The sequence below is a fragment of the Buceros rhinoceros genome, unplaced genomic scaffold (genome assembly GCF_000710305.1).
Source record: "Buceros rhinoceros silvestris isolate BGI_N320 unplaced genomic scaffold, ASM71030v1 scaffold17069, whole genome shotgun sequence".
Lineage (NCBI taxonomy): Eukaryota > Metazoa > Chordata > Aves > Bucerotiformes > Bucerotidae > Buceros > Buceros rhinoceros.
Genome location: NW_010432330.1, coordinates 472 through 16542, shown reverse-complemented (window position 1 = coordinate 16542; position 16071 = coordinate 472). Strand labels below are relative to the sequence as shown.

The following is a 16071-nucleotide window of genomic DNA, read 5'->3' as shown; positions in this document are numbered from 1 at the left end:
AAAGTAAACTAGTAATGAAGTGATGAAGATGTTTTTTCGTTACCAGTCCAGGCTGGACTGCAAACTCTAAATTTACTACTGAATCAAATAATTCTGTAACCCACTGCAAATCTTCTTGTTATTGCAATAGCATGCCATCATTTACATCATATTCATTTCTTCTGTTGGGAAAGATATCACAAAGTGCACCCTCCACATGTACTTTATTAATGTCTGTCTCATTTTTGTCATTTTGTTGCCTAGATTTTTCCCTCTAGCTGAGCTACAGACACACCAAGAAACATGCCAGAGCAAAGCAACGATTACAGGGTTGTTGTGTTTGGAGCCGGAGGAGTGGGAAAAAGTTCTTTGGTCTTAAGATTTGTGAAGGGCACTTTCCGAGAGAGCTACATCCCTACCATTGAAGACACCTATCGGCAGGTGATCAGTTGTGATAAGAGCATATGCACTTTGCAGATAACTGACACTACAGGAAGCCACCAATTTCCAGCCATGCAACGTCTTTCTATTTCTAAAGGACATGCTTTCATTTTGGTTTACTCTATCACCAGCCGACAGTCCTTGGAGGAACTCAAACCAATCTATGAACAAATATGTCAGATTAAAGGAGACATAGAAAACATTCCAATAATGCTGGTAGGGAACAAAAACGATGAGAGCCAAAATCGAGAGGTGGACAGCAGTGAAGGAGAAGCCATGGCTAAGAAGTGGAAATGTGCCTTCATGGAGACCTCTGCCAAGCTCAACCACAATGTGAAAGAGTTATTCCAAGAATTACTGAATCTGGAGAAACGCAGGACTGTGAGTTTACAGATCGATGGCAAAAAAAGTAAGCAGCAGAAAAGGAAAGAGAAGCTGAAAGGCAAATGTGTGGTGATGTGAAATTGCCCTGCAGCCATTCAGTCTCACCTGTCTGACGACATCCATGTAAAACCTATAGACAGCAAACAACCATGCTTTCTGTTTTAAAAGAAATGTTTGGAATTTGAAAAAATTAGTTACTGTTGTTACTACGAAGAAAGCCAACAATTAAAAAATCACGTACTCTAGCTATCAGTCAAAAAAATCATGAAGTGAAAGCAAGATGGCCAGGTATATCTAATTTTGTAATTTACAGAAGAAGAGAAATTTCACCCTTAGCATGATGTGAAATGATTTGGAAAGTCAACATCATATTATTTACATTTGCATATAACTGCAGGAGAAGACAATATATAACATTAGAGGAAAAACAACGAAACGGCTGTGAAGAGATCTAGAACATATAACTGCTTGCTGGGTGGCGTTACCATGACCTTTTGAGAACACTGTGGATGAACAGTTTGGTGTGATTTTCATTACGGACTGGTGGGGCAGTGCGCACAAAGTGGTCTCAGATCTGCCAAATAAACGAACTACTTCACACTAAAAGGAATTTTGGGGATAGCACAGCTTAAAGGAACAGATATTCTCTCTGCCCTCCAGTATGGGATTTCTTTTTAGTATGACGCAGTGTTTGAACTGAAGTAGGAGGAAAAGCCAGCCCCTCTAGGAGAGATGGAGATCATCTCCTTTACTGGACCTGTAACTTCAAGCATGACCTGTGCTTCTGGCCCCAGCATATTCCAGAAGAGCAGACGCTTGCCTGTGGATAATGTCAGATTGTATAAAAGCAGTGTGTATATACAAACACAGAAAGCTTCCCCAGGGAGGTCTGGCTGGGGAGTCCCCTACAAAAGCCTCTGTGAGAAAGGCTCAGTCCAAAAGCTGCTGATGGTTAAATGAACACATGATGTAATTAATGAATGAACAGAAAGTCTATTGAACTGGTGGTACCCCCAGAGAGAGGTCAGCGTAGTATACAAAGATTTTACTCAAATTACCAAATTAGCTGTGTGAAACTTCTTTACCTACTGTATTCCAGTTAGAATCATTTTGCATTCATGCACTACTAGATCTATTGCCTTTATATTGTCTGAAGGGTTTTGTATTTACCATTTAAACTCATGATTTGAACTGCTGTGACTGTTTATAGAAACAAATCCTATATCTGGAGTTAGGGCCCACAAGAGTCTCTCAGACAATATCTGCTGGGATAAGCCCTGCAGGATTTGGGGTATTCAGACCGGCAGTCAGTACTGTGCTACAATGCAATACGAAGTTCAGCATAGAAAAAACCTGGTTTAAACCACTCAGTCAGGGGCAACTGTTCTCAAACTTTTAGAAGGGGAAAATTGTACAAAATGTGAACTTTTCTGGATCTCTCTCCAAAGCTTTTTTAAACACTAATAAGAATGAGTAAAGTATGTAACCTACTGATAACAAAGATTATAAAGATAAAAGAAGCACATACATTTTTTAAAAAATTGTATAAGCTACAGTTTGCACCTTAGGAACTGCTTTGAAGTAATAGTAAAAAACCCAACCATATTTTTGGTAGATGCTTATGTCAAAATCATAGTATGGCAAAACGTAGTCAAGTACTAGTATTATTAGTATGCATGCTGTTGCATTATAAATATCTAGGAGCTATTCAAATGAGGTATTTGCATTTAAAATTGTTACCTTGTTTCTCTTGGGGTTATTGCTTGCTTACCTTCCACCTTTCAAACAAAAGTGCAGACATTTCACAGGTAGAGTGATAGTGTACATCTCCTTGAGCAAGAATTGCTATTAGCACTGTCTACAAAGGAGCACATCTTCTGTCATTCACTCAGAAGAAGTTCTGGCACCATTAAAATGAAGTGTAAAAAACTCCTATTGATTTCAAGGAAGACAGAATTTTGTGTGTTTACTTCATTGCTTTGGAAGAGAAAATTGCAGAGAGCATGAAAAAAGGCTGCAGCTCTTCCTTAAGAATTCCTGGTTGTTACATGATGCTTTTTCTCCATAAATCTAAAAGCACTTTACAAAAAGGAGAGCATCATCTTAACTGCTCAGCTGCTGAAACTGAGGCACGAAGAGAGTGAACTAATGCATGTAGGTTACCTAGCAGGCTAGTGGAAGACCTAGGAACAAAAGCAGATCTCCTCAGTCCCAGCTCAGTGCTAGCTCTGTGTCTGGTCAGACTCCCTCTTCACATTCTGAAAGAGTTTCTAAAACTCATAAAGAAAGCTGGTATGGCTTATACAGCTAAGTGCATCTTCTTCTTGTCACTCTGTCAACAGAGCAAACGGTATTTCCAGATCAGGTATGCAAAACATTTAAAGGCATTGCATTTGTTTCATAAGACTTTTATGAATGTTTATACATCTACTCTGTTTGTAAGCAAATGACTGACAATACTCACCTTCACGGCATTGGATTCCACTAACAAAGTTGGAAAATCAGAAGAACGGTCACACTTAAGGAGTAATGGGTCACATAAAGAGGTCAGTAGTACAGAAGTCTTCTGCTGATGCTAACACGCCAGTGCCAAAGGTCGCCATGCATGGCACACGCCTAAGCAGCCAGCATAGAATAATGACAGAAACTCAAACTGAAAGAAGGTCCTATCTCAGAGACCAAGATCCTTTTAACATTATTGCTTTAACTGGAGGAATTATTTACGTAGTAAAGAATCTTGCAGAAATAGATTATTGGGGATCTGAATTACTCAAAAGTTTATGCCTGCAAGGATATTGCAGGCTGAAATTTGGCCCTAGACTTCTTTTGAATGTAGCTCGTAGCCATAAAAGGGTAAAAAAATATGGCAAAGGTGGAAATAAAATAAGTAGGTGCCAGCTGTTAGGCTTGAGGACCGTTTCCTTTCATTCCCAAAGTTTATTCCTCACCTGCTACGTAATAAGCCATGAATTATTTCATGGACTTGCAAGTATCAAAGCAAGGCCAGTACAGAAGCAATATTACTCATGGACCGCAGACTCGAAAGAGAACACATTTTTTTACCCTTGCATTGTCATCCTAGTTTAGACTACTAGATTTTACATATCTTACATACTTGTGAGCTGATTTAAGACATTTGTTTTGCTATAACTTATAGAATTTAATTTTTTTTAACACAAGGGGAAAATGTAAGGTGAATTAAAAAATATATAAGTTTACTACATTTTGTGTTTTTTGGGGGAATGTGATTAAGTATAACAAACTCTTTAAAGTGTACAGAAGAAATATCACATATTTAAAACCTGTAAGATCTACAGTGAATTTTAGCACCCAGGAAATACGATCTAGACAAAATGACTCTTTACAATGCATGACTTTTATATGTATATATTAAATATTAAAATATATAGTTATCATGAAAATGTGTTGTTGTGATTTCATTAGCAAATATTTTATTCAAAAACTCTGGATATGAAGACATTTGTGCCTACAAGTTTCTATGTTTCCAGTGATGTTCTGAACACACAAAATAAAAAGTTTTAAATGGAAACATGAGTTTGGAAGAATCCTTGTCAGTGCCTGCATTGTGTTTCTTTCATAAGTGTTTTATGCAAGTATTTTTCAAAGTTGTAAAGGCAATTCCTTCTAATCAAAATAGATTTTTACGTGTTAGGCAGTGACCTAAAGTTTTTGGCTATACAAATCAGACTCCTGAAAAGTCCTGAGCGAACTGGAGCAGTATCATCTATCATTTAGCTTTCTTCTATTATACTGTGGCAAACACCCACACTTACAAAGCAGTCTACCTTCATAAAACACAGATTATCAGTGGCTGTTTCTTTGGCCATCAAAAAGCAAAACAGTTCTAGAAATTAGTCTTTATCTTATTATTTACTTTAAAATAATGACAGGTAAAACTTGGTGCTTGTACGAAATTGAAATTTACTCTATGTATTCTGCTGTTCCTCCTTTCTACCAAATACCTGATGTTTTTGCAAAATTTCTTACTGCTGCCTATTATATTGCCACCTGTTGCAAAAAAATGTCAAATGTAATACTATAACACTTCCTCAAATGGAGAAGATGCAGTAATGGTCAGTTAAATAGTCATTTCTGTATGTAAGCAATACTTGCTACTCAACAGAGTGGGGGATCAATAAATGAGCTTCGATACTTAGGCACATTGGTAGGCATTTGAGCCAGTGCTAAAATACTGAGTGTTGAATGCAAATTTCATATCACTGAGAAGTAATTAGACATGGCAGTCCACAAAGCTTTTTATTTTCAGTATATGACATCCCAGAACTCCTAATAATTCCTGTTATTCATTTTTTCTCTTCTAATACACCATCATTTACTATGCTTGGTCCTGATTCTGACACAGCCTGCTGTGGAACAGTGGATGTGCCAAGTCAGTGTCCTGGGGTTTGCACAATATAGTCAGCAATTGGCTTATAGGAGTTTGTTCAATCGTATTCCATAGAAACACCACAAGCATTACAAAATTTCTCTGCTTCTAAATTTTTTTTATATTGGTTACTACTCCTGTTTCCTACTGGAAAATATTTTAATTGTTAACGTATATTCTCATTCAAAGTTGTGAATACGTAATTGTCACATTTAGTTCACTGACATTTTAGCTGGCATTTTAAATGACATGTCCTACCGACCTTCTATGGACGTTTTCTAATTAATTCACAAGCTTATTTCATGTAGTCAATGCTGTCTAAAGTTTAACTCTGCTAAAACTACAGAGAGAGGTAGAGCAGAACTTGAACAGCTTTAAAAGTCTGTACCTGGATGCTACTTGTGAAGGGTACAGACTCTTCACTAAATTAACCAAGGAATATGGGGTTTAGAGAAAGCATTAAACCTCTTCTGTTTCATATAGCTTACCTTGGTACAGCACTACTTTTTATAATGAGCCATAGTGGACCTATTGAAAATCAGAACAGGATCACAAAGGAAAATTTGCTGTTCAGTCACATGTATTTATTCCCTCCAAGAAGTGGACCACAATGGATCCTACAAGTGAATCTCTATCCTGATGCTTTGAAAGCTGTGGATGGCAGTGCCTGTCTCATGGAAGCTGCCATTGTATTTATACTGATTTTAGTAGAAAAAGCAGGAAATAAACAAGCAGGAGGGATGTTTTTTGACAAGGGGTGTATAGCAAATATTTTTTTTACCATATTTAAGAGGACAAGTGTGATTTTTCATTAACTTTCAGAAAGAGATGTGTTGAGCACTGAGGTGCCAATCACTCTAATGTGTATCTGCTTTACAGCAGCTTTTGCTCAGTGCTATTGTAAAGATTCTTTGCCTCTGGTACTTCCCTTCCTTATTTGGTTCAGTTCCTGCTGCTGGTCAGCTTGGTTCTTAAAAACAGGCTGCTGACCTACTTAATGATTTATTCAAGGGTAGGCACTCGAAATATCACAATACAATTGCCCTATATATGCTTAGGCATACGAATTTAATTCCAGATTTTACCTGTAGGTGACCTCTCCTCTGTGTACTTGAAACATTTTAATAAGGTAAAATGAGGTAAGAGGAATATAATTTGGAATTGATGGAGTGGGAAATGGGAATATCAGAAGAATTTGCATGAACTTACGATTTCTCAGGAAATTCTGAGGTCAGCAAGGACTCAAAAATGTATTTTCAAAGGAAAAATCAACATTCAGTCATCACGCTGAGCTGCACTAATAAACAGCGATGTTATGGACATCACACCAGTAGGTTACACAAGGAGAGAAATTGCTGCTCACTCAGTGATCTAGTCAAACCTGTAACTCCTTATAAAAGCAGCTCTACATTCAATGGCTGGTTTATATGCCTGTGTAGGAGGAGAGAAATTGCTGCTCACTCAGTGATCTAGTCAAACCTGTAACTCCTTATAAAAGCAGCTCTACATTCAATGGCTGGTTTATATGCCTGTGCAGGAGAACGGACACTCTAGCCACAGGATTTTAGGTCTCGTCTCTTTAGTATTTAGTCCATACAGGTCTCAGTTCTTCAAAAGCAGAAACTTTTCGTGGATGTTCAATGACACCACTTAGGCCTTCCCCAGGTTAAGCAGATAAGCACCTATGGAAAACATCTGAAAAAAGCTGGAAAACGAGTAAGCAGTTACCTCAACTGAGAAGTGGACAGCAGAGAGGTGAAGGGTGAGTGTGGTCCTTTTTCTCACCATGTGGGAAGAGGCAGACGTTCTCTTCAACAAGAGGAAATGGCTTCTACCACCATTACCACTCTGCAGAATGAACACAAGGTCAATGATCTCACGCTGATCAAGGTTTGTCTTTTTCAACAAAATTAAAAACCGACTGGAACAACGAATTCTGATATAGTAGCAAGGGAGAGCAAGGTGGGAAGCATGTCTGTAAGTGTCCAAATAGTAATCTCTTTATATATGGTTCTATGAAGAGAATATTCACATACCAACAAATGGCGGAGGACTGTGTTAGAAGAAAGAGGCAGGATTGCAGACACTGGCTTTTCTGAGGATGCTGAGTATGGAAGGAAGGTCAATGTGTATAATTGCAGTGGTAGTATTTGGGAAGGATGAAATAAAGGAGAAAAAACGTCAATTTTCCTAAAAATAAAATCCAGTAGAGCACAGAACAGTCACTCAGAGCAAGTAGCAGTCAATATGAACATTAAAAACAGGTTGGGGTAAAAGAAACAAGCAAGAAGAAGCAGCAATTTCAAGGTCTTTTACTTGCTTAGTGGCCAAAGCTGCATGCCATTTTACCAGTCACCAAGTAAGACTTCTGTGGTAGAGGACCATTTGAATCAATTAATTATTTGCTAAAAACCAGTTCAAATAATTTGACAAGTCCAGTAATCAGAGGGATGCAGTAATTCTGTTAAATCATTCCCATACAAAAAATAATAATAAAAAAAAAAATCCTGTCACTTACATAACAGTACATAAAGTATGCCCAGATTACTGGGCCTCCTCCCAGATGAAACAAAGAAGCGTTACCTCTGTTTGGCTGCTTTCTCTGCCTCTCCTCTCCCCAGGAAAAGCAGCCAGCCGGGCTGCCTTTGTTGCAGCCAAAATGCTTCCTTGACTGCTGGAAATGGCTTACAGAGCAGAGAAAAAAAGAAGAGCATCAGTTGGGCAGAGGAGTTGATATGTTTTCTCCCCTCCTTTAGAAGCAGGTGCTGCTACATGGGCAGCCTTGTCTGAGAAAGGAAGTAAGAGCCAGTGGGGCTTGGAGTTCCCTCTTGTACAGTAGGTGGGAAGGGGGACAGGGAGCAATGATAGCAGAGGTAGTAACCCTGAAAGCCTCTGGTTAACATTTATGGCCCAGCCACATATTGGTGGAAATAGAGTTTAGGAGGTACCTCAACAGATGCAGATGCAAGTCACTTGCAGAGAAGTACTGTAGCAGCTTCTAAAAAGAACAAAAACATATTTGATCAACAACTAACAGGTAAAGAATGTGTGTTTACTTAGATGAAACATTTTCTGAACACAAAAGGCACACCTAGTAGTCACTGATCACACCAGTGTATCCACAGCAACATGGTTTCTCCCTACCGTCCAAACTAGGTAAAAATCTATAGAGCTGATGATGTGGGATAGGTCTACATGGTGTGTCAGTCCAGGGGCATAAATAAGTGAGATTTGTGTATTGTGGGCTGATATAGTGACACGAGGAGATTCAAAAATGATGTGGCCTGAAAGTAATACACTTTATCATATGGCCTCCACTGGGTATGTTTTTAACTACAGCTCTCCATCTCTAGAAGTTACTACAGTCTAAACATTGTTGGGTCATTCAGATTACAGAGCACCACTTTAAACTTCTTATGGAAGTTAGATTATTTAATTTTTAAAAAATCGATATTACATTGCAGTCAAGAAAGCATATTATTCTGTAATATACAGATGTATGATATAATATATTTTTAAATGCAAGCTAGCAGTGACAACTGTATTCTGATTATCGTGATTTCCTTAGCCTGTAAGTTGTGTTTCCTCAGAAACTTGATATTAGTGCTCTTCTACTAGGTCTTCTAATTTGAGTTAGTTTAGGAGAAGAAGCTTTCCTATCAGGACTATTTTCAGCCACAGATTTTTAAAGTGCATTTAATGGCAATTAGAATTTGAAGTTCAACAGAAAACATTAAGAGCCATTTGTGGAGACAGTATTAGTCTTCCATTTCCCACACAAGTATGTTTTACGGTTTGAAATGTCACTAAAATGGGTATTTTAGAACACAAACCAGAAGCTTCAATAGGAACAGCTTTAGCTTCTTGTATTTTAACTTCAAATTCGTGGAATTATGTACACGTTCAGTTTTCTTCTGAATGTCAGAGACCAAACTCATTCTTGGTTTAGTTTGCAATAAATCTGTCCCTGTGTTTTCCAACTTGTTTTCAAGAATACTGTATTTGATGTGGTAACAATGGACTTGGTGTGGTTCAAACAGGAGGTTTTGAATTCTGTAGTGTTATGTTGTTTTTTTCAGTGTGGTGAACTACCAAATCAAGAGAAAGATAAACCTGTAAGTAAGTTATAAAAGAAGACTTTTAGGAAATATTTTCTTTTTTCTAACTCAAAATTCGATCTGTAGCAAAATGACCAATGCCCATGTGTCCAAATTTCTTATGTATAAAACTGGAACAACTTTTTTCCTCCTGAAGGTGCAGGAACATTATAGAATATGTGAAGCAAAAATTTAATTTCTCTATGTTCTTTTAATGCTGTTTTATAAAATAGGTGCCATTTTTTTAAAAATCTCTTCCAAACTTACAACGCAGGGTAAAAATCTGTTCCCTCTGGAGACATCAGAATTTAACTTCTTAGTTTTCATGCTCTTCTTCCAAAATATTCCAGTGTCAAAATGAAACATCTCTCTCCCTCCAACTTCATTTGCTAAGCCTCCCAGCTATTGTTAATGACTGCAGCTCCACCATGGTGATGATACCATCACAGAGAAACTCCCAAGAGACACAGGGGGACTGTGGAAGTGCTGTACTCCTAGTCCTCTGCATCTGCTTGAGAAGGAATCTGCAGTACCTCTTCAGTTCCTCTTAAATTTGTTGCTTGTAGATTATATATGCTGGCCTTCAGCTTCTACACAAGCACAGCTGGCAGCTCACATAGAGCATGCCAGGGACTGCTGCATGCACCAGAGCTGGCACGGAGAGCATTCACAACTCAAGCCAGGAGATGCCTCTGGCCGTGTTTTCACCTTAATATCCATAACACACTGTCTCCCCATCACTATTTTGGAGCCTGAAGGCAATTTCCTTTTTGCTGGTCTAAGGTAATGTGATTCATCACTATGTGTACCAGTACAGACATCGACCTAGAAGTTAGAAAAATCATTTTTGTCTGTGGATGTGAAATTTTGTTTAGTCTCTAAGGTATGACATTACTTATGTGTTCTTTGTAGGAAATTTTTTTTTTTAAAAAAGAAGTGTCCAGTGGTTTTATCTTTGAAATTTGAAGAGAAATTATTAAAGTTTTCTTGAGCATTCATTTAAAGCCATCTTTCCTATGAAATAAATTCAGAGTTTTCATCTCAGTCTTGAAAGAAAAAATTATCTGGTAGGTAAAACCATTGACTTCTAATTTCACTGACATGACCATCTTTGCTTACTGGAGACAAGACTAAAACAACAAAAGGTCTTGCATCGTGGTGTGAGAAATTGAGCAAGCAATTGAGGAGCAGATGTTACCTGCAGGGGATGTTGGTGTGTCTATTGCTTTTGCTTTTAATCCCCCACCTGCGGGAGAAGAGACAATATTCCCCTTAGCACCTTTGAACTGTAAAGAATAGATGTTCAATCCTTGAGAGAATTTAGGGAGAAAATAGAGCAAATTAAGTTCAGTAGTCTCTGGCTTAGATTTGCTCATTGACTGGACACATGTACCGAGTGACCTGTTGCTCATTTGGTCTTTCATGAAGATGGCTATTTTGAAATAAATTAATAAATAAGCAGGTACCACTCCACTTCTCCTATCCTAGAACTTTGGCCAGGATTAGGAATAGGAATCCCCCAAATCAGTGAAAACAGCTCAGCTCGTCTGATTTGTGGAAAGCCATATTTCCAACCAGCAAAATTACAATTTCCCAGATCTGCTGGGAAAGCTTTCAGTGTTTTTTGACACACTTAGACAGCTTTCAAAGAGGGATAATGAATGAACCTGAATGAGTGATATTTCTGAGCGCAACAGTGACCATTAATGGCTTGAAAACCACGTCAGTATGTAATTTCTTTCTTATTAAATAATCAAAGGTATAGTGTAAATCTGGAGGGATTGCTCATAAGTATTATTTGCTCCCAATTTACACTGCTCAGATTTCTAAGGAACATTCTTCCTTTCTGAGACTAATTGTCATAAATTGCTTTTTAAGTATTTGTTTTAAAGAACATTTACTTGTATAAGAAAGAAGGTAGGTTGGCAGGCTAAGTGGAAAGAAAATATTGCTCTTCATTCTTCCCAAAGTGCCTAACATCCAAGAGAGTTTCTGAAACCCAGTGCCGCCTGCTCGGATTAGGTGAATGCCAGAAGAAACGTACTGTTCATGGTTCCAGCACCAAATGGTTGCAGTCATGCTTGTTGCCCTTAGGTCAAAAGCAATATGTGCACGCATATGGAATGCCACAATAAGGAAGCTTTTTGCTTAAAGAGCATATCTGAATACTTTAAGAAATGCCAGCAAAAGAAAGTCAGAATGTGCCATGAGATGAATGGATTTACACTGGCAGACACCAACTGCAGAGATTAACAACATGGGAATTCACAAGACAGAGGAGGCATATCTGTTCTTGCTCAAATCAGTGATACTATTCTGGATTTACACAGGTTAAACTAGAATAAAATATGACCTAGGAAGTTACACTGGTGGAAATGTATTTAACATTAAGTGAAGTTGTTCACTTCTGATGGGTTTTTGGGAGAAAGATTAAAGAATTTTGTGAATTTGTGGAAAAGGTATTAGAGCAGAGATACTTTTTCTGAATATGATGTTTTAAAATGGACCTTCTGGAACTGAATGACGGCTGAGTTGAGTGGGTTTGAAATGCAGGGATCTTTACCTATAAATCATCTGGATTTAAAGGCTGGAGGTGCATGATATCTTCGGGTTGTTAGTATCTTATACGGATGGAGTTGAATATCCCATCCTAGTTCAAACAGCAAACAGATGTCCACATTTCAAGTTATTTTCATTGGCTTTTTGACTAGCATGTCATTTACGGTTGGAGTGAATGACCCAAGTCAGCAATATAGTTTTTTGGGATTATTCTCAGTTACAGAATATATACCACTAACAACTGTCACTGCTGTTGGAAGAAAGATAAGTTGAAATCCTTTAAAATACTAGTTTTAACACACATTCACGGACAAATCCCAATTTTGTGTTAGGAATATGACACAAAACATCACATCAACCTAGCCTTGGTAAGAAGGAAGGGAGTATTTGCGTTGTTTAGCACCCTGCTTCCACTGGTCAGTAATGTTACTTTATGTTAGTTACTTGGCAGATTTCCTTCACAATCTGAGACAAAGCCAATTTTCCTGTCATGAGGGCTCCTGCCCAAACTCCTTCATGATTCCTGGGGCTGTATTGAATAGAAAGCCAAAGCATGGCACGGTGGATGGCACATTTCACTTCAGAGTCTAACAGTTTCTCCATATAAGGGACAAACGCTCTTCAAAACTGAGGAAAAGTACTGAGTCTGTAAGCCAATTGCTATCCAGATGTCCTCATCAGGATACATCACTTGATCTTGAGAACACAGCAAAAGGAAGGTGAGAAGTTGAGGGATGCCAGCAGCAATTACCAAGATAGCAAAGCCTTGCAGGGAAGAAGACATGGCTCCAGTACAAAAGACTTTACTTCAGCTGGCAAACAATAACGGCCTGAGCTGTGGATGGTGATGAGTTCAGGAAAGGAGGGGAAAAGAGAGGCAGCTGCACCAGAAATAAGACTTAAGCTATTCACAACTTCTGAAAACTTTCTATCTAGTTATTTACTGACAGATGAATAAATACATTTTTAAAAACTCTGGCTGAAAAACTCTGCTATTTCAAGTCATGTCCTGTCCAATTACATACCATCTAATCAAGCAGACAGCTGACAACATCTGACATATGCAGAAGGTTGTGGCCAGCAAAGCATAATGGTAAATGTCAGGAAAAATATTCAATAAATCTGAAATCTGTTATATCACACAGAGAGGTAGAATTAATAAGGACATACAGTTAGCTATTCCAAAATATTAGGGTAATATACTGGGTGAACATAATTGTTATCACCTACCTAAACATACTTCTATAGATTTATTTTTTACCCATCTGTGATCTGAGACAATACAATAATTGCTAACAGCTTCATTTTAATTTCCATTTGTGTTTTCTGTCTCCAAGGCAAAATAGTAGTGTCTGCTGTTCTTGAAAGTCAGCAGCAGCTATTGTTGTGTGGCAAATCAGGCAGTGAGTTAAGGTATTTTCTTTGCCATAAACAACATAGTTGATGGTGGAGGTTACATGAAACGTGGTGATGTAGTGGGCAAATTCTGTAACATTCACCATTGCTTATCTTATTACTAAGGGTGCAATTCTTGCTCCTCAGTCAATAGACTTGCACACAAGTTGTCAGGGTTGTAAAATGCTATGATAATAGTAGTTGAAAACAGTAAGAAATCTTCTTAAGACTGAACACACTCAGTTCTCAGCCTTTCCTAGCAACTCCTGCACTCCAGTTCCCCAGATGTCTGGATGGATATCTTACAGTTTGTCAGTATCCTGGGGAAACTAAAAACTCAGTATAATAGTCCAACTGAGGCATTTTGAGTAACAAATAGAGAAAAATACCTCCTTAAACCTGCTTCCTATGCTTTGCCAATGCAGCCCAGTATTGAGGTAACCTTCATTACTGCAAGGACACTTTGCTGACCCAAATTCAACTAGTCGTCCACTAGGACACTCACAACTTTTTCTTCAAAGTCCCTTTCCAGCAGTCAGCCTGGAGTATTGAATTCGTCCATCCCATGGATGTGACTCCACGTGTTTTTGTTGAATTTTTTCATATTCCTGTTTGCATGTTTCTTCAGATTACTGAGATCCCTTCGACCTTAGTTGGTTCCTTTGAGCAACACTGCTTTTCAGTTTACCAACTCCTCCCCACAGCTCAGTCTCATTTGTGAACATGCCAAGGAACTAAATTCATCAAGTGAGTTGTTTAAGACATCGAACAGTGTTGGTTTCAGGTTCAGCCGCTGAGGAATGCCACTAGAAACTGGCCTTCCAGCTTCCATAGTGGCACTATGCTTTGAGAGTGACGATCCAGCCAGTTTTAACCCACCTAGTAGTCCATTCATCCATTCTGTACTTCCCCAGCTTGGCTATAAGGGATCAATCTGAAAATCTGGCTAAAGCGAGGGTAAAAAATATCTGCTGCTCTTCACTCATTTGTGGAGTCAGCTAACTTATTAAAGAGGGAAGTCAGACTGGGCAGGAACAGATTGCCCTTCATAAATCCAGGCTGGATCTTTCCAGCCTTGTTCTTTTCGAATAGGACACTTTTGGGATAGAGACATTGTCTGTGCTTTTGGGGGTCATGCAGTGAAGCATACCATTAAAATGCAGGTACCCTGATATTTCCCTCTAACATGCCAGATAAGCTGTGAGCTTGGAGTATGCCCCGAGAGCTTGGCACATCAAGCATGCTCTCAAAGGCATCTGCAGGGCAGTGAAGGTTCACTGGGCCAAGCAGGACCCTGTATTGGTTAACACGCCCAGGTATGTATGACAAAGCAGTACTTATTCCAGTTTAGGTAGACAGCACTCTTCCAAGCCACTTCACTCGGCTCATGCAAACTGGGCTTAGGCTATAAATCATGAAAGTTGTTATTTGGGTTTTGAATTTAAAACCTCTCTTTTCAATGCTGGAAAGAACTACACTCTCTCACTCTTTAAAACATATCAGTAGTTATACTGATATTCATACCTTGTGCCATTCCAGTTGCATCAAAGAGTGCATGGCTTTTATATGTTCATGTGGAGGTTTCGTAAGGAAAGTAATTTCACATCTTGTGTTACCTTTTTTTACCCCTTGACTGTTGGATGGTTTATTTTCAGCACAGAGCAACACACGGCATGTAGATGAGAACAATTAAAAACCACATAGTCATTTTCAGACTCTCTTAAATTTCACCTGGAGCCCAGTCCAATGCCTTAAAATACAGGAAAAAAATGATCAAGATTAGAATTACAGCTCAGCATTTTCTTTCTTTTCAAATAATGATTTTTTTCCCCACACTTGCTCTAAATGGAGTAACTTGCTGTAATGCTTTATAATTTAAACTCGGATTATCACTGCCCTCTGTTTAATTACGAAATTGTTTACATAGGTCAGTTTTGCCCAGTTAGACTGTGCTGTTGGCATATACATTTCACATTTTGTTATAGTAATTAGATTAGAATGTTTTGCAGGGTTAATGGCTCTCATTGTTAAATAGAGCATTACTTGCCCTGTCTGCAATCCGTAACAGCTCACTAGAAAAACACAAATTGAATTTCATTTAGCAGTGGGATAACCCATCCATTAAAATCATCTTTCCAGGGACAGAATTAGGTGAAATGTGGGGTTTCTAGTTTTCGAGGGACTTATTTCAGCATTTAGCAATTTTCTTTGTTTCAATTTGGCAGAAAATTCTCAATTTTTTTTTATGGAACCCGGTCCAGGGAAACCCCTTGGAAGGAAGTTGTCTCCCAATAATCGAAGTCTTCTGGTTCTGCAAGAATGATCCATGTCACTCAGGACTTTCAGACAGCCCACTGTATCCCGAGGAGCCAAAATCCAGGAAAACAGTCAAGGCTTTGGGGAGGCCAGGGAATTCCCTCTACAGTCCTCGGCTCCCAGGCACAGCCAAGAGTTCAGACTCTCCCAGGGCTTTCAGCCTGCTTGGTCCATGGCTGAAAGTCTTTGCCTTCAACAGTGCCATGGAACCAGCAGAATAAAAATGTGTAGGTTAATTTTCTGCTATTCAATAATTGACCCAATATATTTCTGAGAAGTATTCTGGATTTACCCGAGAATTGTTTTTTAGTAAGTCCCTCTAATAGTGGAAAATTCCCCACAGTGGCTTTATCTGTAGCATGAAGTAGGTCTAACACTGTTACCCTTTCATCTAGCTGAGTTTTCCAAATTTCTAGTTAATTCTACTCAATGTTGTTTTTAGGCTAGAACTTTACCATTGTGGTAGTTGGTTTGTACTTTTCACATTTTAAC

The 16071-nt window shown here is 38.5% G+C and overlaps 1 protein-coding gene across 1 annotated transcript; it reads left to right on the top strand.

Annotated features, from left to right (window-relative positions):
• Nucleotides 1-249: 249 nt before the first annotated feature.
• On the top strand, nt 250-1064 carry LOC104500143 (GTP-binding protein Di-Ras2). The gene has a single exon (XM_010143748.1). It carries the CDS (start codon nt 283-285, stop codon nt 880-882), a length of 600 nt encoding a protein of 199 aa, XP_010142050.1. The 5' UTR covers nt 250-282; the 3' UTR covers nt 883-1064.
• The last annotated feature ends 15007 nt before the right edge of the window (nt 1065-16071 follow it).

Excerpts from the sequence above, each read along its gene's own strand:
- LOC104500143 (XM_010143748.1), top strand. The coding sequence starts at position 283 with ATGCCAGAGCAAAGCAACGATTACAGGGTTGTTGTGTTTGGAGCCGGA.